Source organism: Artibeus jamaicensis, unplaced genomic scaffold (assembly GCF_021234435.1).
Source record: "Artibeus jamaicensis isolate MK-2021 breed Jamaican fruit bat unplaced genomic scaffold, CSHL_Jam_final contig_2002, whole genome shotgun sequence".
NCBI lineage: Eukaryota > Metazoa > Chordata > Mammalia > Chiroptera > Phyllostomidae > Artibeus > Artibeus jamaicensis.
The window spans coordinates 942,222-964,398 of NW_026521408.1; the positions used below are offsets into that span (position 1 = coordinate 942,222).

The 22,177-nt window shown below is 37.4% G+C and overlaps 1 protein-coding gene across 6 annotated transcripts in view; it reads right to left on the bottom strand.

Annotated features, from left to right (window-relative positions):
• The window catches only part of CENPJ (centromere protein J), a 69,087-nt gene that overhangs the window by 42,804 nt on the left and 4,106 nt on the right, over positions 1–22,177 (bottom strand). For 3 of the 6 annotated variants that reach the window (XM_053657940.1, XM_053657925.1, XM_053657926.1), the window contains exons 2-10: positions 18,227–18,299; positions 16,812–17,320; positions 15,881–16,004; positions 13,019–13,318; positions 9,117–9,228; positions 7,898–8,000; positions 6,172–7,795; positions 4,333–4,465; positions 766–931 (exon numbers count right to left, since the gene is read on the bottom strand). In XM_053657940.1, coding sequence (XP_053513915.1) covers positions 766–931; positions 4,333–4,465; positions 6,172–7,795; positions 7,898–8,000; positions 9,117–9,228; positions 13,019–13,318; positions 15,881–16,004; positions 16,812–17,255 — 3,006 coding nt within the window. In that variant the 5' untranslated portion in view covers positions 17,256–17,320; positions 18,227–18,299. The remainder of the gene's footprint in view (positions 1–765; positions 932–4,332; positions 4,466–6,171; positions 7,796–7,897; positions 8,001–9,116; positions 9,229–13,018; positions 13,319–15,880; positions 16,005–16,811; positions 17,321–18,226; positions 18,300–22,177) is intronic. The other 3 variants (XM_053657931.1, XM_053657935.1, XM_053657946.1) reach the window with 2 other exon arrangements.

The following is a 22,177-nucleotide window of genomic DNA, read 5'->3' on the forward strand; positions in this document are numbered from 1 at the left end:
TTTGCATATACCAAAGTCATGAATATATTCACCTATTTTTTTCTATAGTTTAGCTAGAAATGTTAGTTCTTTTTTAAGTACCGTATACCATACTTTTCAAACTATAAGACACATGCACCTTTTCCTTCCAAATTTGGAAGGAAAAATGATAGTCCAAATATAGCGTACCTGGCTAGTAAATGTAGTTTACATTTATACTGGTGAAGTATTATGTTATTTACGCTATTCAGTATTTTACCACAATTTTTGCTTCAAAATGTTTTTCCTATTCTCCTCCTCTAAAACCTAGGTGCGTCTTATAGTCCTAAAAATATGGTACTACATTCCTCTGATCATGTCCATTTCTAACTTTGAAATGAAGAGGTCTGATAATTTGGCCTATCAATTTATAAGATTTAGAATTAAACACCTATTTAGTATAATATAAGCCTTAAACATTTGTAAATAAACAAAACTAACAATACTTGTTCTGTGGTAGGTTAAACAAATTAATACAACATTATTACACAAGTAAACTTCCAACTCCTGGCCTAATTCATTCATGTCATTATCATAGTTTTCTTTTTTTTGAAAGAGAATATTTTGCTCTTTAAAAGCCAGACTATAAAGATGTTCCTAATGCACAGTCTCAGACAGATAACTTGTTGAGCCAGTGCATGATTAATAAATTGATACCAATGTCTCTTTGATATATTAAATAACTCTAAAATTCTTATAGGACTGTCATCTTCACTAACTTATATGAGTATGTAAGTATTGGTATACCTGTATTTCTTCACGCTCCTTTTTATCTGGAAAAGTTCTTGCAGCTGTAGTATACATTTCAAAAACTTTGCGTTTATTTTGTAGCTTCCTCATTTCTTCCTTTTTAAATTCTTTTATTCGAACCAATTCTTTTGCCTTCTGTTGTTCAAAGTCTGCAATATCTTTCCTAAAATGACCAAACCATGTTATCTAAGGGGATTATCTCAATAATCTAAGAAGACCATCTCAATATAATAACCCACATGCGGCACCAAAATATAACACCAGTGACAGCCTAGAAATGAGGAGCTGCTGGTCTTAGTTAATCCATCCTCAATCTAAAGCATTGAAATAGCAGTCAATTAACTCAATAAAGCACCCCTTCAACAAGCATCCACTGGGCACCTGCTATACATCAAGCAGTACACTGGAAGAACCACAGCAAAAAAACTAAGCATGTGTGAAGCTTCTTACATCTAATGGGAGAGACAGGCAATAATAGAATAAAATAAGTAAATATATGGAGCATTATAAGTATTAAGGAAGAACATAAGCAAGGAATCAGGTTAGAGAATATCAGAATAGGGGATTAAAATGATAATGGGATCACCTTACTAAGACAATACTTGAAGTAAAACCTGAAGAAAATGAGAGAATAGCCAGAAGGATATCTGGACAAAACAGTTCAGGGAGAGGGAACACCACATGTAAAAACCATGAGGAAGGAATGCCTGATGTGTTCAAAGAACAACCAGGCAGCCAGTGTGGCTAAAACAGTATGATAGAGTCAGCAGGGGGGAAAAAACCCAAAGACCATATTAACTGGGTTTTATGCACCACTTGAGGACTTTGGTATCTAGCTGAGGAGAGTGCTGATCAGAGGGACTGTCATAACCCAGGTTCATTCTTCATGCTGTATTAAGAATACAAGGAGAGTGACATCAGCAAGTCACTCTCTTGGAATAGGAGGTCCCCGGCTTACATCCCCCTACATAAACAACAATCCAACAGCCATCCAAGAACCTAAGTGCTTTGGGGGAAGCTCTAGGATTCAGGTAGGAGGTCTGGAAACTCTGGTGAAGCCATGATATCAAGGACATTTAGAGAAGGCAGGTCCATGCCCCAGTGGCAGACTTACTAAACATGGTCCTGGCTGCAGAATGAAAACAGCCTAGATCCCCTATGGACTCAGCCCCAGCTCCATCCACCGGGGAACTTGGGAAGAGACACACCTGTCTATGCTCCTGGTAAGAGCCCCACAGACCTCAGTCCCAACTACAGATCCTGAAACAGCCTTGTGACCTGGCTCCAGCTTGCTATACTGTATTACTGGAGACAGTCCTGCCCACCTAGGCACCCAGCAGAAAGGTATCTAGGAAAGGCAGAGGCCACACTTATCCTTATCCATGGTAACTGATCCCCCTGCCTACAGATGGCAACAGTGGGCCCAGAAGTAGCCCCATGACCTATGACCTACCTCCAGCCCTGCTTGACCATGGACCCAAAAGCAGTCCTGTCCAACCAGAGGTCTAGTCTATGTCCACCTGCACCCCCGGTAACAGGCCTGCCAACCGTGGACACCACAGTGGACTCAGAAGCAGCCATTCAATCCCTGGCTACAATCCCATTCAACTGGGATCCCGGAGGTACAACTGGATCCTGGATCAAGGACCCAGCAGGAGAAGGTAAAGACCTGCCAAAACCAATCTGTAAAAAGAGAAAGAGGTTATTTGCTCTTTCAAATGTAGACATCAACACAAGGCTGCACAGATCATGAAGAATCAGGCAAACATGACACCATCAAAAGAAAATAAAGCTCCAGTAACTGATCCCAAAGAAATGGAGATCAACAAATTGCCTGACAAAGAATTCAAAATATGTGTTTTAAAGAAGCTCACAAGGTACAACAGAACATAGATGAAAAACCCAATAAAACCTGGAAACAATACATGAAACAAAATAAGAAGTTCGACAAAGAAAAATCATAAAAAAAGAACACAAGAAGAAGTCTCAAACTGAGAAAACAATGGACAGAGTAAAAAAAGAAAAACATGCAACAGAAACCTTCAACAGCAAACTCACTCCAGTAGAAGAATCTGTGAACTAAAAGAGAGATAACTTAAAATTATAGTCAAAGGAGAAAAAAGAATAAGAAAGCCTCCAGGATTCATGGAGCAACAAGGAATAAACCAATATACACATTGCACCAGTCTCGGGAGGAGAAAAACAGCACACAAAATCAACAAGCCCTTAGCTAGACCAATAAAAAAAGGAGATAAATAAGTATCACAAATGAAAGTGATGACATTACAACAGATGCCTCAGAAATAAAAAAGATCATATTATCCCCAATTATAATCCAAAAAAATTGGATAACCTAGAAGAAATGGACTGATTTCCAAAAATATACAACCTACCAAAACTAAATCTAGAAGAAATAGAAGACCTGAACAGACTGATAACAATCAAATGAATCAGTAAAAATCTCCCAATAAGGAAAAGTACAGGACCAGATGGTTTCACAGGTAAATTCTACCAAATATTCAAAGAATTAATACCAATTCTTAAACTCTTCTCAAAAAGGAAAATGGAACACTTCCAAACTCATTTTATGAGACTAGTATCAATAATACCAAGCCCAAAGATACCACAAGAAAACAATACCCCTGATGAATGTAGATGTAAAAATCCTCAATGAATTAGGAAACCAAATTTAAGAGCACATTAAAAGGATTACATAGAATGACCAAGTGGGATGCATCCCTTAAAATGCAAGGTTGGTTCAACATATGATTCAGCAATTCTACCCTGGGTACATAATGTATTTTTCAAACTATAAGACACACCACCGCCCCACCCCACCCCCCAATTTGGGAGGAATAATGGTTGTTAATGCTGCTGTTGAGTTCTGTTTAGATTTACATTGGTGAAATATTATGTTATTTATGTCATTAAATATTTTATCACATTTTTTGCTTCAAAAAATTTTCCCCTATTTTCCTCTAAAACCTAGATGTACCTTATGGTCCAAAAAATACAGGTATCCAAAAGAATTATAAGAACAGAAACATGAACAGATATTTGTACACCAATGATAATAGCATTATTCACAATAACCAAAACCCAAATGTCCAGCTGCAAGGCAAGTAATGCTAAGGGTGCCAGTAACCACTAAAAGATAGGAGAAAAGGCATGGCTCTGCTGACACCTTGACCTTGAACTTCTAAGCCTCCAGAATCATGAGAAAATAATTTCCTGCTGTTTTAAGCCATCCGGTTAGTATGTACTTTGTTAAAGCAGCCCTAAGAAATTAATACATTGGCCAATGTAATACTTGAATTCATAACCCCAAACTGCCTTTCATATTTCAATTTGTAATCTCATCACCAAGAGCATTCTCCTCTTACTTAACAAAGCTTTGACCACAATGGGTCACTGTTATTTAGTTAAAAAATTCATATGTGGTACAGATTTAATTTCCATTTATATTATGGGATTGACAAAAATTATTTCCAGTATTCTAGACATGCTCTTAAAGATACTAACTGAACCACTATATGTTTTTCCAACTTATTGACACAAACTTACTTGAGCTTTTCCAAGGCACTTTCTCGTTCAATGTGAAGTTTAGCTAAAGAAGTGTTCTCAGCTTTAAATTTTTCTATTTCCGTTTCCAACTCAATAATTTTCTCTCTCAAAACTTGAGATCGAGCATTGTCACCTATAAAACAGGCCATACATATTGAACTTCACAAGAGGTCTTCAGCAGCAAAACACTAGCTAGCTATTAACACTAAGAGCCAAAAATATGGTAAATACCCCATTAAAATGCATTAGAATGTTTCTAATAACTAAATTTTAGAATAATTTTATTGTCCTATCTTCCCAGATGAAACCAGTCTAAATCTAAGAATCAAATTATTCTGCCTCAAGAGTTTCAATCTGACAATTAACATTATATATAAAAAGAAATCATTCAAATAAATTTTTTAAAGGCCAGGATATAAAAATAGCTTAAGAACATGAATAAGTAAGTCACAAGATATCTAAAGCACCCAAAAGCAAAGCTTACCCCTTGCTAATCAAAGAAATACAAATTAAGACTTTTTTTCAACATCGAACTGCTATTTAAGAGAGTAAAATATCTAATACTTGTCTTTTAACTACACTTTGGAAACTAAACCTGATTTATATCATAAAACTAATATATACATATTTACCCTTTGACTCTACTTCTAAAAATTTAGTTAAAGAACACACTTGTAAAACCTTACAGTTTTGCACAAAAATATGCATTGCAGTGTATTTATATTAGTAAAAAAAATCTGTCAAACATTAAGAAAATTACTGAATAAAATTACACTAAATTCATATAATGTCATACAACCATTTTTAAAGTGCATAGTGTTTAATGATATGGCCAACACATGTTATGTACCAGTTTAAAAGGATGAGGCAAGTTATAACATATGTTGCTATGATATTTAAAATACATAGGGAAAATGACTGAAAGAAAATATCCCAAAACAATATCATAGTACTACCTCTGGCTAGTTCACTTATAAACATTCTCACTTCTGTACTTTAGTTAAACTTCCAAACTTTCTGCAAAAGTACTACTTTTAAATTCAGAGTACTTTTTAAATAGCTTGCTATAATTTATATTTTAAAGCTTTGCAGGGATTCAGAGTTTATAATATAACATGATATAGAAAAGTTCTTCAATATAGGTTTAAAAAGTCCATCACATCATCTGAATACTATACAACCATTAAATGGAACAAGGCAGATGTTTGTGTTAAAGCTATCTTCAAAATATATAAGCATGATATAGGATGCTATATAAAAGGCATGTTTTCATTTGTACAGAAAGGAAATTACACTCAGACAAATGCTTTCATGTGCATGGAATGTATTTAGCATATACAAATGAAATGAAAACACTGGTGCCTCTAGGAAAGGGGACTAGGAGCCCAGGTCTGAGGGAAGAAAGAAACTTGGATTATACTGTATTTCTTCTTGGTCAAATTTAACAAGTTAATGCATGAGGCAGTATAAAAAAAAAGTAAAAATACAGTCCTCGAAAAAAAAAGTGTGCACACACACAGTTTCCTCCACAGTAACACAAACCATAAATCAAGTACTCCCTCCCTGGTTGTAAAAGAAATTTAAATGTTATCTCATTTAATAATAAAGCAATTACTTTTACAGTCTTAAGAATAAGGCAGGCTTAAATTTGAAAAGCCTGAAATCACAATTCATCTGAATCTCTTAACACTACTATTACATTATTTAGACCCACAAAACAAATCAAATTTTAACATAGCAACCAGAAAAGTTGGGATTTTAAGCATTCTGACAATACACAATAAAATAAATGTTAAATTCATTACAATCTATTACACATTTTATAATGCTCTAACTTACCAGTGGGTTGGTCTTGAATGTTTACCTTGGGTTCATTTCCCAAATGTGAATCTGATTTTGATTTTGGTTTTGGTTTCAAAGAAGGGAAGAATTTCATCATCAGATCTGATGTAGGAGGAGGACTTGTGCCTCTGCTGGACTCGCTCAAGTCTTCCTTCTTTGCTGGTGCAACCTTCCTTTTTATTGTTTTGTCCAGTACACATATATCACTCATATTAGGGTAGGTCTGGGGAGTTCCATAAATGGCTTCATTCCCATGAGTAATATCACATTTAAATGAATTCTCTTCAAGATCGGTCCAAGTTCTTTCATCATCGAAGTCAATTATACTTAAAGATGATGGCCTTCTCGAGGACTCAGAACCTTTATTTTTCAAGCTTTCTGTTACAACAGACTCATCACTACTACAGTCTTTATCAGACAAATCTAAATCCACATCTCTCCTTTTACTCTCTTCTTGAGTCCCAGCATTCCCTAACGGTCCCTTACCATCACAAACTTGTGGATTATCTTCTCTGCTGCTCAACCCCCTTTTGTTACCCTCAGTTGATGACTTTATGATAACGCCCAGCTGCTCCTCAGAATCAGTGCTACTGTCACTGTTCATTACATTATCACTTGCTTTCAACCTCATTTGATTTTCAGAAGTGTTCATTTGGAACGCTTTTTCACTGACTTTACCAGACAGTCTCCCCAGTCCATCAGGTGAGGACAGTGAATTAAGTTGTTTGGGTGCAACCTCACACTCACCCTCATTTTCATGTTTGTCATGGTCTGGATGCTCATTTTGGTTACACTGACTAACACTTTGGTTACACAGACCCAGTGTCATCATCTTTTGCTGCTGCACAGTTTTAACAGGGGTAGAAGACAGCCGGTGACCTTTACAGACCTCTTGGTCCCTCTCTAAGATCTTCAGTACAAATGAGGAATTGCTGGAAAATGATATTTCATCAGCAGCTTGTTCTAAAAGCAAAAATTCATCTAATTCCAAATTTTCCTTTTCCTTTTCTTGTTCCCAATTCTCTAACTTTTTCTGAACAGAAATGTCAAGAGAAGATCCTGACTCTCTCAAGCTCTCAGTTATTGGGCTTTTTGAAGCCATGCAGCCTTCCAGCCCCGTAGAGAGGGGAAGTATGTTATCTTGTGCGTTATTCCAGACTTCACAACCAGTATCATAAGGTTTTGTACACTCGGGTACATTTTCTTTATTGTTAGATTCTACCTTTTTTTCTAATTTGAACTGCTCTCTAAATTTACCACAATTCTTCCCTGCCAGTATTTTCAGTCTTGATGGAAAGAAACCTTTCACATTATTACTCTTAAGCACTTCTGGCTTCTCACTGAGTGTGACATAACCACTCTTGGTTCTAGCTCTGTTCTTTTTAGGGTGAGGGTTCTCTGTACATAGTTCTTTATTAATAAGAGCAGTTTTCCGCTGGAATTGTTGTCTATCTATTTTAAACACAGGTTGGTCCTCTGAAATGCTCTGATTAGTCATTAGTTTATTGCCCCCCCCTTTCTGAAACTTAGATTTAGCATTAGTGAATCTAGCTAACCCTTCTCCTCGTTTTAAGAATGGTTGTTTTGGTTTTGCTTTGATTAGCAATGATTCTTCTGCTTCCTATAATAAAGAACAATATTTGAATTAATGCTGATATATTTAAAGCAAATTACAAACAAATCTCTACCATCTTAGATAATTTAATCCAATGGTGATGCTAACCCTTAGCTGTTTCTGTTTCAATTCTTGTTCTTCCAACCGAATTTGTTCTTCCAAGTAGTCTTCAAATGTCTGTTTTCTTTCTCTAATAGCAGCTTTAATAGGCCTGATAATGAAAAATAAAGTTATTTAACATGCAAATCATGATGTGAATATTTTACACTTAGTCTGCCTGATATACACCGCTGACTATATTGAAAACTAACCTTTTCCAAAGTGACAGACTACCCCTTTAAAAATTTAATGAAAGCTACAAATCACCCCATCTCCCAAAATACAAAAATATACAGTATTCTACATAATTTGAAAAGAAAAACTCTTCTGAAGTCCATCTGTCAACCTCAGATTAATTTTTAAAGTAATGTGTTATGTAAATTTAAAACATATTTCAAAAATAATTCATTATATATACTCTTTAATTTTAAAAGATTCTTAACAATGTAAATAGAGCAACAATCAAAAAAAGCCATTTGCCCATTAATAACATATATTAAAATATTTCAAGTATTTAAGAAAATAATAAACAACTTCGATATTGCTATATTATATTGGTCACAAAATTTCATTTTTTATTATTACTTTTTAATCCTTACTCAGGGACAGGCTTATTGATTTTAGAGAGGGGGGAGGGAGGGAGGGAGAGAGGAAGAGCAACATCGACAGGCTATCTCCCACATGCACCCCAACCAGGGATCAAAACTGCAACCTAGGCACATGCCCTCACCAGGGATCGAACCCTTAACCTTTCAGTGTATGGAACGATGTTCCAACTAATTGAGTCACTTAGCTAGGGTCTTGTCACAACATTATGAAATTCTACAACCAGACTTACACAATTTGAATTTATAAGTGACACCAAATGTGAGACTCTAATATATAATTTACTTTCTCTTCTCCAAAATAAGATTTACTTAACTATTTGAGAGATGATTAATTTTACCTATCTATTACTAATTTTACCTATCTATTTACTATTACTATTGAAAAAACTTTGCTTGGTTTTTCCAATACAATGTCATAGGCACTTAAACTGATATATCTCTCCAAATTCCTTATGTTGCTGACAGTATGTGTTAAATTGCATCTTCAACCTTATACATAAAATAAATAATCTTCAAGCAAAAACAAAGAGTATGAATCTTTCAAAGAAAGTACTCAATAATAATGGCTGGCTATTACATTAAGTTTTCACATTTCTTATTCCTTGTAACATAAATGGTACCTTTCTTCAACATTAACCACTTCTGAGGAATCACCAAATTTTTTTAGGTTTACATCATTCTCTTCCTGAATCTGGTCTGTCATTTTCTCCCAACATGGTAAAATACCTTCACCTAGACCAAAAATTAAGAAAAATTTAGTTAAAAAAAAATCAAATCAAAGTCTTAAAACTTGAGAATTTTACAAGTTAGTAAGCTAAAAAAAATACTAGTTAAAAGTAAGGCATGCCAAAGATTTCACAACTCTTAAGGATTTCTTTACTATGATGAAGAAAAACCACAAAACCCTAATAAAAACACAGTAACATTCTTCAGAACTTCCGGCTGAGATGAAGGTATAGGTAGACTGGCTTCCCCCCCTCATACAACCATAAAAAGGATAACCACCAATCTAAAAACAAAAAGACAAACAAAATTGCCAGAAAATCGAACTGTATGGAAGTCTGACAACCAAGGATTTAAAGAAACATTCATCCAGACCAGTAAGACAGGCAGAGAGGACATGGAGTGGTGAGGCAGTAGCAACAGTGGCTGTGGCCAGCAGACAGGGCAGTCCCACATTCATGTGTGGCAAATAAAAACAAGGGGCAACTGGGGAGCCAGTGATCCCAGCCCAGGTCACCCCACGCAGCTCAGGGTTCCAGAGAGGGGGGAAATAAAGCCTCATAACCTCTGACTGTAAAAACCAGTGGAGCTTGGGGTGATAGAAGAAACTTCCGATCTCCCAAGAGACTCATTTTAAAGCGTCCACAGGGTCCTAGAACATACACAAACCCACCCAACTGGAAATCAGTACCAGGGCAGCACTAGAATAGGGCCAGTTACTTACAGGAAAGGGAGGAAATGACTGAAAATGGAGCATAGGATGAGCAAGCAGCAGTGTTTTCTCTCTGACCTCTCCCCGACATACAGTGCCATAAAGTAGTGAAGCTAGTTGCACCACCCTGGCAAATACCTAAAGCCCTGCCCCTTAGAACATTACAGGTGCGCCCACATGGGGAGTCAAATCGGTTCCACCTAATACACAGAAACACAGGGAGACTGCCAAATTAAAGACACAAAAACATACGGTCCAAATAAAAGAACAGATCAAAACTCCAGAAAAAGAACTAAGTGATAAGGACCTATCAGATGCAGAGTTCAAAGCACTGGTAATAAGGATGCTCAGAGAAAAAACTGGGTACAGCCACAAAATAAAGGAAGAAATGAAGACTATATAAAAAGAAATAAAGAAAAATATACAGGGAACCAACAGTGAACAGAAGAAAACCGGGACTCAAGTAAACAATTTGGAAAAGAAGAAATAAACATTCAACTGGAACAGAATAAGGAAATAAAAATTCAAAAAATGAAGAGAGGCTTAGGAACCTCTGGAACAACTTTAAATGTTCCAATATCCAAATCATAGGGGTGCCAGAAGAAGAGGAGAACAAGAAATTGAAAACTTATTTGAAAAAATAATGAAACTTCCCCAATCGGGTGAAGGAAATAGACATATGAGTCCAGGAAGCACAGAGAGTCCCAAAGAAGTGGGACCCAAGGAAGCACACACCAAGGTGCATCGTAATTAAAATGACAAAGGTTAAAAATAAAGAGAGGATCTTAAAAGCATTAAGAGAAAAGAAGAACATTATCTACAAATGAGTTCCCATAAGACTATCAGCTGATTTCTCAAAATAAACATAGCAGGCAAGGGACTGGCAAGAAGTATGCAAAGAGATGAAAAGCAAGGACCTACAACCTAGATAACTCTATCCAGCAAAGCTTTCATTTAGAATGGAAGGGCTGATAAAGTGCTTCCCAGATAAGGTCAAGTTAAAGGAGTTCATCATCACCAAGCCCTTATTGTATGAAATGTTAAAGAAATTTATCTATGAAAAAGAACATAAAAAATATGTACAGTAAAATGACAACAAACTCATATTTATTAACAACCACACCTAAAACAAAAACAAAAACAAACAATAGAACAAGAACAGATACACAGAAATAGAAATCACATGGAGGGTTAGTAGCAAAAAGGGAGAAGGGGAAGAATGGGGGAAAAGTACAGGGAATAAGAGGTATAACTGGTAGGTACAAGAGAGACAGTGTAGCTCAGTGGACTGAATGTAGCTCAGTGGACTGAGTGCAGGCCTATGAACCAAAGGGTTACAGGTTCGATTCCCAGTCAGGGCACATGCCTGGATTGTGGGCCAAGTCCCCTACTGGGCACAGAAGAGGCAACCACACATTGATGTTTCTCCCTCTTTCTCCCTCACTTCCCCTCTAACAATAACTAAATAAAATCTTTTTAAAAATTTAAAAATAAAAATAAAAAAAGAACATTCTTCAAAACATTAATGTTATGAAAAATGTGAGCTTCCCTAAATTAAAAAGACTAAAGAGTTAAAACAACTGAAAGTAATACATGATTGGATTCTGTTTTTTTTTTTTTTAAATCTTTAAAAAAAACCTTTAAAGCCCTGGCTGATGTAGCTCAGTGGATTGAGCGCAGGCCTGCGAACCAGACAATCACGATTCGATTCCCAGTCAGGGCACATGCCTGGGTTGCAGGCCGGTTCCCTGCAGGCCAGTTCCCAGCAGGGGACGCACAAAAGGCAACCATACATTGATGTTTCTCTCCCTCTCTCCTTCCCTTCCCCTCTAAAGATAAATAAATAAAATCTTTAAAAAAAAAAACCTTTTAAAAGGTATTTGGGATAATAGGATAATTCTAAAATAGATCTGAATATTAAAGAATTACTGTTAATGTCCCTAAGTATAATAATAATATTGTGGTTATAAAAAGAATGTCCTAATTCTCAGGACAATAATATATGAAATGATATAACATAATGTCTGCATATTACTTGCATTGAAATAACTCAGCAAACCATATACACACACACACACAAAATACAAAGTAAATGTGGAAAAATATCAACTGTTAAATCTAGGAGGTGGTATGCTGGTAATTACTGCAATAGTCTTTCAAGTTTTACAGATGTTTGAAGTTTCTAAAATAAAAGATTAAGCAATGTATTATTTTTAAAAAATTAGAAAAAGACATTTGACCATCCATACCAGGAATTACTCTAAAAACAAGGTATTATGTATAATCATAAGTAGTAAGCATAGACATCTCTCATCATATTATTTGCATTTTTCTATAACTCAAAAGAGTATGTTCTTGAGAATTGGAAATTTAACATTAAAGTACTAGAAACAACTTAGTACTTCACAGAGAACATTAAATACTGACATATTACTAAAGTAGTATAACGATATTAATTAAAATTATAAAGACTATAGAATATACCATAAGCATTTTCTATGTGGAATAGGAAGGAACACAACTTACTGTACAATTTTCTATAATTATGAAATGTGAAGTAGGGAACAGAAAAATATCACACAAGAGCTCTATGAGTTTAGATCATCAGACACTAAATGCCATTTCTGTAGCAGGAATGTGCTGGATACAAGTAATACAGAGGTATGGTGAAGACAGAGTATCTGGGGTAGGGGAGATTTTTTTTATGGATAATTAATCCCATCACCAATCTTCTCACATTTCACATTTTCTATCAAGTGCCCTGACACCACACACATTTTAAATTAAGCTCACGCTATTTCTAAGCTCTCAAAGAAAAAGTTACAAGAGAACTTTTTGCCCTCCTTTTCTAAGTCCCCATGCCAGCATGCAAGGTGTGAAGTCAGCATGAGTACTGAGACTGTTCTTGAAAGTCACAAATTCTGTGTCCGACTTGTCATCCAATTCAGATTCAGTGGCTGTGCAGCATGGAGGACCTCATAATTAAAGCCAAGGGGAAATGAAAAAAAATGCTTAAAGGACTCTTTTTGTCTTAGGACAACTTGGTAACACTCTTGGTTAAGTGCAGAAGAAATATAAGTAACTCACCTTTAGAATGGTTATAGTTTTCCTCCTCCAAATCATGTTTTTTCACAAGTGCTTCTTCACACTGTGCTGCAGAAAACAAATTGGGAGAAGCACCACTTTTTGAAGTTAAGACAAAATCTTGATGAGTAGTTCTACAAAAGTTGTTTTGTTCATTGGACAAAATGTTGGAAGTGTGTGTTTTTTCTTGATTTTGATTCTGGTAGACAGATGATGGTAAGAAGAGTCTGGGTTTCTCTTCAGTGGCTGAACTTCCTGGAGATCTATACTTCTGGCTCTGATCATCAGGCAGCAGAGTTAAACCTCATAATTAAGAAAATTAACAAACTGATGTCTAACATTTTGGCTTCTGCCCATTAGTGACCCCACCAAAAAGTTTTCTCCAAAGTGATGTTTTTTTTCCTCTTTATTAGGAAATTGTGTTTAACAAAATCTTAAAAGTTATAAAAGTCCAAAGTGACCCTTGAATAATTTTGATTGAAAACATGTCTGCACTGTGATTCATGTGCAGACAGTATGTGTAAGGCAGGGCAGCACAGCCCAGCTCCGTAAGGCTCCACTCAGGCACCAACTGTGACAAGCACTGCTGGTGTTCTCAGCTCACAGCCCCATAAGAGCTCACAGTTAGACAGCTTCGATGCGGATAGTTACAAATGATCTGTACTGTTCCCTAACAGTCATGCTCTCTGTGTCACAGCACAGAAAAGTATCTTCCTTTAAGATTACAGTTGCCATTTTGGCATCCTCAGGTAATGGAATTATGGTGTTTTTTCTGTTTTATACTTTTTCTGTAGTTTCTAAATTTCATGTACTCTTCTCCTGTTTTGTTCCTTAAGTCTCAGCTTTTGAAATAACCCAATAAGCAACGAGATCCCTCCTGTACATATGTTTTGGAGGCTAGATGACAATACTAGCCATCCTGCCTGCTATACCAGCCCCATGAAATCCTGCTACTACCCTTCTGTTCTCCCTGATTGTCCCACTAAATTTAGAAGTGAAAGCACCATGGAAAGTGTTTTACAAAAGAGCCATGCCACCTATCTACCTCACCCCTAGCTCACAAATAAAACTATGCATCCTCTCTGAGGATCCTGGCAGATCCTCTCTGAATATCATGTTCATCTGCCCTTCCTTTATAACAGTACTCACTCCACTTAAATATTTGTGACTAATAGTCATCCAACTTCAACCTGAACATGTTGCTGAAAAAAAAAAAAAAAAGCAATATTCTAAAGCAGAAGCTCTCAAAGTGTGTAAACCCTGGAGGTCTCCAAGATTCTTTCAGGCACCACCAGGTCAAAGCTATTTTCACAAAACATTAAGACAGTACTGTCCATTTCACTGTGTTGACACAAGCACTGATGGTATAAAAACAAAATGGAAACTCCTGGTGCCTTCAACTCAAAAGTCGCACTGCAGGACATAACTGTTCCAGCAGTCACTCTATTCATCATCACATGTACTCACAGTTTTGCTTTTTTTTTCGTTTGTTTGTTTTACTTAAGAATTGACATAGGCTGAGCCTGTTAAATAATTGTGAACACTCTCAATTTTTTTTGTGAGCCTCTCCTAAATAAGTTTCAAGTGTCCCTGCAAAGAGCTCCACTCTGCATGTGCACTAGTGGACATCTATCTGCCAACCCAGAGTTCCCGGAAAGCAAATCTACACTGCACCTGCGTGAATGACCGGACCATATATAAGCCAGACCCCCCGCAGCAGTTCAAGGAGCTGTATTCTTTCTTTATTAGTATGTGTTCCTTTGTTGCATTCAACTGTCCCCCTTTCTCCTTTCCCTATAATTTGTTTTTAGCAAACCTCTTCTTTTGTATGTTTCACCTCCTCTCTTGCTTTCTACCTTGATGGGGACAGGGTGGAGGGGGGAGGAGCAAGAACACCACCACCTGTGACATCCAAACTCCTTAAACCACTCTTCATTTGCTACACTTCTCATCCCCACCACTCCCACCAGTCCCTGAATCCCACACAGCCACACTTGGCACACTCATTTGCCGAAGTCTTATCTTCTTTGTATTCTCAATTACCATACAACTTTCTCAACACAACAGGCACTGTCCTAAGTCAGTGAAGTGTGTCTTTGGAAAAGTAGCACCAAGCAGACATTGCCCCAGACCACTGATTTTCAAACTGTGGGACACAATCCATTAGTCATTTTATCATCAGATGAAGCAAGACACGACCAGCACTTTTTTTGACATAAAATAAACAAAATAGTAACTACCCTTGCTATACACCAGACACACCAATAAAGGCTGATTTATGAAATTTCTTTGACATTATGAGTCAAAGGATTTAAAACCCTTTTGTTGCTACAGAGGTCAACAAACTTTCAAAGCCACTGTTCCAGACACACTTCAACAGGCTTTTCCCTGGATACAAACATCATGCTATTAACTGATTGAGCACACAACAAAAGAACTGCCATCAACTAAACAGAAAATATTTCTGGAATAGTTCTTCAGCTGAATAGAGTGGCTTCTACAAATATTTACCTCTATGACCCAGGACAGTTTTTCATTCATCAGGCAAGGCTTGTAAACCAGGAGCACTATGCCAACTTTGGCTCTAGATCTTTTATTCTGCCAGGTCTTTTTTAAATTTTATTTTATAAATAAATGTAAATGTCTGTAAGAACATGAATACTCCTGAATAGTACAGCTTTCACTTGTCCCACTTATATTACACCACCACTGCAGTTATCTGCCTGGCTCCTAAAGAAACTGGAGTTTGCAACATATGACAGAGAAATGGTAGAAATAATTCTATCAAACAATTCAAGGCAAGAAATGTGTGTAACCATCGATCATTGTACTAACTGAAGGTCCTTTGTAAGCAAAAAAAAATACCTGGGAGTACATGCTGCCCAGACACCATAGTGAGCAGCTTCTCTTGTTCGTCCATGAGTCTTTGCAGTTGCTCCAACTGCTGCCTCTTCAGTTGTTCCTGCTTCTTCTGTTGCACCTCTTTCAGCTTTTTAAACATAAAATTAACTTTATTAAACTAACTTTATATATTTTTTAAATCCCCAGCTAGGGATGTTTATTGACTTTACAGAGGGAGGGAGTAGGCAAGGGAGAGGAAAACGGGGAGGAAAGACCCTCTCTTTCGAGAGGGAGGGAGAGAGGGAAACACTGATGTTCACATTGATCAGTTACCTCCTGCGTGCCCTCTGACTGAGGATCGAACCTGCAACCTAGTAATGTGCCCTGACTGGAAATCAAAACTCAAACCTTTTGGTTTAAGGGATGCTGTTCCAACCTACTAAGCCAACTAGCCAGGGCTCAACTTTACATTTCTTTATGGACCTTTGCTCCTTACACTAATCTTAATCCCTCCCAGCTCCCTTCTTATATCTTCCTTAATAAAGAGTTTCAAATAAGGCTAACTAAATCTGCCACCAAAACTCTTAAATTCAAGTTTTTATGATGGAAACCACACTGACTCTTTCAACTGAGAAAGAGAAAAATCCTTTGATTCTTAAAAAATAGGTAATCAGCACATGTATGATCAACTTTCCTACCTAATAGTTGATCAACAATTTCTACTTTAGCTTTTACCAAATGAGGTAGAAAGCTGAAGATACTACCTTAAGTGTTACATTTATGTCTTACATATTAAACATGCTTTAATGTTTCACATTAAACAAAAGGCAAAATTCAGTATTTTGAGGATTGTACTGTAAAGGGGAAGAAACAAGAGGACCTAAAACTGGTAACTTTCATCATAAACAAAAACCTGCAATAACACAAATACATATTAGGCCAAGTCCTGTTGTACCTGTTCAAGCTTCTTAAAAAGTGGATCTTTACAAGCCACTTCTCTGAATTCACTCACAAGATCTGAGATAAAGTCACTTTTGTTGTCTTTCCAGGGTCCAGGAGAATCCTGACATGCCACTGGCTGTGGTTCTTCATTAGGCAGAGGAAAGACTGCATCTGTTTCGGATTTATCTGACTGTAGTCTGTAAGGGCTGTTAGACTCCAAATTCTGTTCTTCACTAAGTGATTCTTCTTCACTTATAAAAGTGAAACTATGTGAAAACTGTGTCGCTTTAACAGCAAAGCTGGTGGAAATATTCACATTTGCTCGCTTCTCTTCATCTGCTTCCAAAATGGGAAATCCACGATTTAATATAACTCCAGCCCGAGAAGAATTGGTCATCCACTGGCTTAAGAAGTCCTGCCCACTGTTTAACTCTGAAGAGGCTGGCATCAAGAACATATCAGTCCAATTTTCTACTATATTTAAATAATGTAAAAGCTAGAAGAGCTATTAATTTCCAACACCTGTAGAAGACAAGAAGTATTAAAGATAGTCCACCCAAACCTTGACCCAGCACAAAAATCTACTAAATATTTCATATGTAAAAGGCTTTAACTAGCAAAGCAGTGGGGCATTAAGCTACATAGTTTTGGGTTGTTTGTTTTTTTAGTTCAAATTCAGGGAATCAACAAGCTAATTTCCTTTCTGATCTAATCATTCTGATGATTTGAAACAAGCACTAGATCAGTTGATCTAAAACTATGGGTGCTAAATCATCTTCTAAGTTATTCGATTATCAATGGAAAATAATCCACTTTCAATATCAAACATGCACATCAAGCACTTTCATACTTCTGGTCCTGGTATAAGATTGGTTCTTTGCCTACCTGAGGAACCTGTGTTCTCCCAAATTTAAGACAGAAATCATCCCCACCCCCATGGCTTTACCTAGCACTGTTTTCCACTGTCCCTTACTCCCTCATCCCTCTAGATAGTTCCTCGCCAGGTAGTCCTCATCTGTATTCCTAGAGGTCTCTGCCATCATTACTTTGGCATTCATCCCACTATTTGTGGTATTTTGCTTTTGTGTCTATAATCAACCCAGCTGGGAGCTCCTTAAAGGTATCTGTATATTCAGTACAGCCTAGCATCATCCACTCCTGGCAGGTAGGAGAAATCTGATAAATGTTTGCTAAAATTACGTTAAAATTAAATCACAATTAAGGTTATATTATTCAAAATAAATTTAGTACTATAAAGTATTATTTGAGTTCATTCAATGTTCAACAAAAATTACATTGGTTCATGGCAAGCAACAGCTACTCTGTATGAATCATACTCTAAAACAGGGGTGTCCAACCCAAGGCCCACAGGCCAAATGAGGCCCAGGGTGACTATGAATGCAGCCCAACACAAAATTGTAAATTTACTTAAAACACTGAGATCTGATCCAACAGACTTCCGGCCAAGATGAAGGCGTAGCTGGAAACACTGTGCCTCCTCCTGCAACCAAGTTTAAAGACAACAAAGTTTTAGTAACAAAAACCCAGCCAAAACACAGAAAATTGAACTGTACAAAAGTCTGACAACAACAAACCATTCAGCCAGACCGGTGAGAGGAGCAAATCAGCTGCGGAGCTGAGTCAGGCAGGAAAGATTGGCTGGACCTACCCAGGAGCACAAGTGGCGGTTGGTATATCCCAGGCATGGGGTGACAACGGGCAGACCCAGTGAGAGCGCAAGGTGGCTGGCTGAATGCGGTCATACATTCGTGCCCAGATAAACCAGGCGAAGGAGCGAGCAGTGAGACAGACTGCTCAGGCTACGGCCCCAGCAACAGGAATTAGAGACTGCAAGCACCAATTGGAAAGACTTTTGGGGTCAAGGTGCCGGGAGAGGCTCTCAGGCTCACAGAGAGTTTGTTGGAGAGACACACAGGGTCCTGGAGGGTGCACAAGTCCACACACCTGGGAACCAGCACCCAAAGGGCCCAATTTGCTTGTGAGAAGCAGCAGAGGGGATAGATATCTGAGAGAGCAGAAAAAACACTATTGCCCTTCTCTGACCCCACCCCCATGTACAGCATCACAACCCAGCCACCTGGGTTGCCGCACCCTTGTGAACACCTAAGGCTCTGCCCCTCATACATAACAGATGCGAACAGACCAAAACATTATGGCTCAAGAACAGCTCAAAGCCCCAGAGCCAATAATTCTAAGCAACCAAGAGACAGCCAACCTTTCAGATGCACAGTTCAAAACGCTGGTGATCAGGATACTCACAGGAACTGGCTGATTTTAGTCACAAATTAGAGGAACAAATGAAGGCTAAACTAATTGAAATGAAGGGAAATGCACAGGAAACCAATAGTGATGGAAAGGAAACTGGGACTCAAATCAACGAAGTGGACAAGAAGGAAGAAAAAAATGACCAAACAGAAAAGAATGAAGAAACAAGAATTCAAAAAAATGAGGAGAGACTTAGGAATCTCCAGGACATCTTTTCTTTTTAATATTTTATTTTTTATTTATTTATTTTTAGAGAGAGGTGAAGGGAGGGAGAAAGAGAGAGAGAAACATCAATGTGTGGTTGCCTCTCAGGTGGCCCCTATTTGGGGACCAGGCCTGCAACCCAGGCATGTGCCCTGACCGGGAATTGAACTGGAGACCCCTTGGTTCCCAGCCCGCGCTCAATCCACTGAGCTACACCAGCCAGGGCTCCAGGACATCTTTAAATGTTCCAATATCCGAATTATAGGGGTACCAGAAGGGGAAGAGAAATGGCCACAAGTGGAAAACTTATTTGAACAAATAATAAAGGAGAACTTCCCCAATCTGGCAAAGGCAATAGACTTCCAGGAAATCCAGGAAGCTCAGAGTCCCAAAGAAGCTGGACCCAAAAAGGAACACACCAAGGCACATCATCATTACATTACCCAAGATTCAAATGAAGGAGAGAATCCTAGAAGCAGCAAGAGAAAAGGAGAGTGTCACCTACAAAGGAGTTCCCATCAGACTGTCAGTGGATTTCTCAAAAGAGACCTTACAGGCAAGAAGGGCCTAGAAAGAAGTATTCCAAGTCATGAAATCCAAAGACCTACATCCAAGATTGCTCTATCCAGCAAAGCTTTCATTTAGAATGGAAGAGCAGATAAAGTGCTCCTCAGATAAGGTCAAGTTCAAGGAGTTCATCATCACCAAGCCCTTATTATATGAAATGTTAAAGGGGCTTTTCTAAGAAAAAGAAGATAAAAAAATATGAACAGTGAAAGGAAAGCAAACTCAGTTATTCACAACCACACCGAAAACAAAAGCAAACTAAGAGGATAGCTAGATCAGGAGCAGAACCATAGAAATGAAGATCACATGGAGGGTTAGCAACAGGGGAGTGGGAGGAGGAGAAGGGGGGAGAAGGCACAGAGAATAAGTAGCATAGACGGTAGGTAGAAAATAGGCAGGGGGAGGGCAAGAATAGTATGGGAAATATAGAATCTAGAGAACTTGTGACACATGGACATAAACTAAAGTGGGGGAGAATGGTGGGGGAGGGGTGTTTAGGGTGGAGGGGAATGAAGGGGGGAAATAGAACTGTAATGGCATAATTAATAAAATATATTTAAAAAATAAAACACTGAGATTTGAGTTTTTTGTGATTATGTATCACAGTGTCAGGTAAAACAAATGTACGTATGTTCTTGCTATTTGTAAAGTGAACAGTTCACCTGCAAATGAATTGAAGAAGTTGGAAAATCCATCAAAAGAAGTTTAAATTTTGTGCTTTGACAATGGATGATAGCACTGATGACACAGAGGCAGCTCAAGTTGCCATTTTTGTTAGAGGTACAACAAATATATAATGTCACTGAAGAAATGGTCTCTTTAGTGCCATTAAAAGTCACAACAAAATAACAGATTTGTATAAAGTAATAAAAAATATGTTAAAGCAATTTTCTTTGTCCATTGCCAATATAACTGATGGTGCCCTGGTGAGGTGGGTAAAAGAGAGGGACTTGTAAAATTAATAGACAATAATGCAATTACCACCCAAGTCTCACATTTGATGAAGTATCACCGCACAGGACGTCAAGAAAATTTATGCACAAAAGCTTTAAATATGCATAATGTCATGCAAATCATCATCAAGACTGTGAATTTCATAAAAGCCAAGGGACTGAATCACCCCCAGCTCCAGGAATTCCTTAGAAATATTGATGTTGACTATGGCAACATAATTTACTTTTCGGAAAAGGGCCAAGTCAAGGCCAAATGTTAAAAAGATTTTATGATTTGTGACATGTTATCGAGTTGTTTATAGTATCGAAAAACAAATTTGTACCAGAGCTGGACAATGAAAACTGGCTTACAGACTTAGCATATTTACTGGATTTAACTGCTTATTTAAATGAGTTAAACATGCATCTTCAAGGTGAAAACTGACTTACCAATAGCATGTTTCAAACCATAACAGCATTCCAAATGAAACTGAAATTATGGCAAGCTCAAATTAAGGCAAACAAGTTATGTATTTCTACACATTGGCTAAACACAGTCCTGTGAACAGTGAAAAATATGCAACCTTGCTTTTCAAATTGATACAAGAATTTGAAAACAAATTTCGAGATTTCTGAGAAAATAATCAATATTTTGCTGTATTTGCAACTCCATTTTCAGTCGACAAAATATGTTACTTGCCAATTTTCAAATGGAATGCATATAGCTGCAATCTGACATTGAACTTAAAGAAAAATCTGATTGTGTCTCTTTACTGGACATTTATAGGTAGGTCCTATCTCCCCAGAGACAAATATCCCTTGGTTCACAATCGTGCTGTATTCTTATCATCGGTATTTGGCAGTACCAACATTTGCAAGCAACTACCTTCAAGAATGAAGCACATTAAGCCCTGACTGGTGTGGCTCAGTGTATTGAGCACTGACTGGCCTGAGAACCAAAGTACAGCTGGTTTGATTCCCAGTCAGGGCACATACCTGGGTTGTAGACCAGGTCCCCAATAGGGGGCACGCAAGAGGCAACCACACATTGATATTTCTCTCCCTCTCTTTTTCTCCCCTTTTCCCTCTGTTAATAAGCAAAATGTTTAAAAAAAGAAAGAATGAAACACATTCTAGAGTAGAAAAAAGAATGAAACATGAGAGTAAAATTAGAACCAAAATATCTGATAAGCACCTTGAGAACTCACTGAGAATTTCAACTACCTCTATCAAACCAGGTACTGATGCACTAGTTTCTCAAATACAATGTCAGACATCCCACTAGTTTTGTTTTTTACATTTATAATAAAAAATATTTTAAAAAAATTAATGACATTTTATTACTTAGATATGTACATTTTCTATATTTAGTGGTCCCAAACTTGGAACC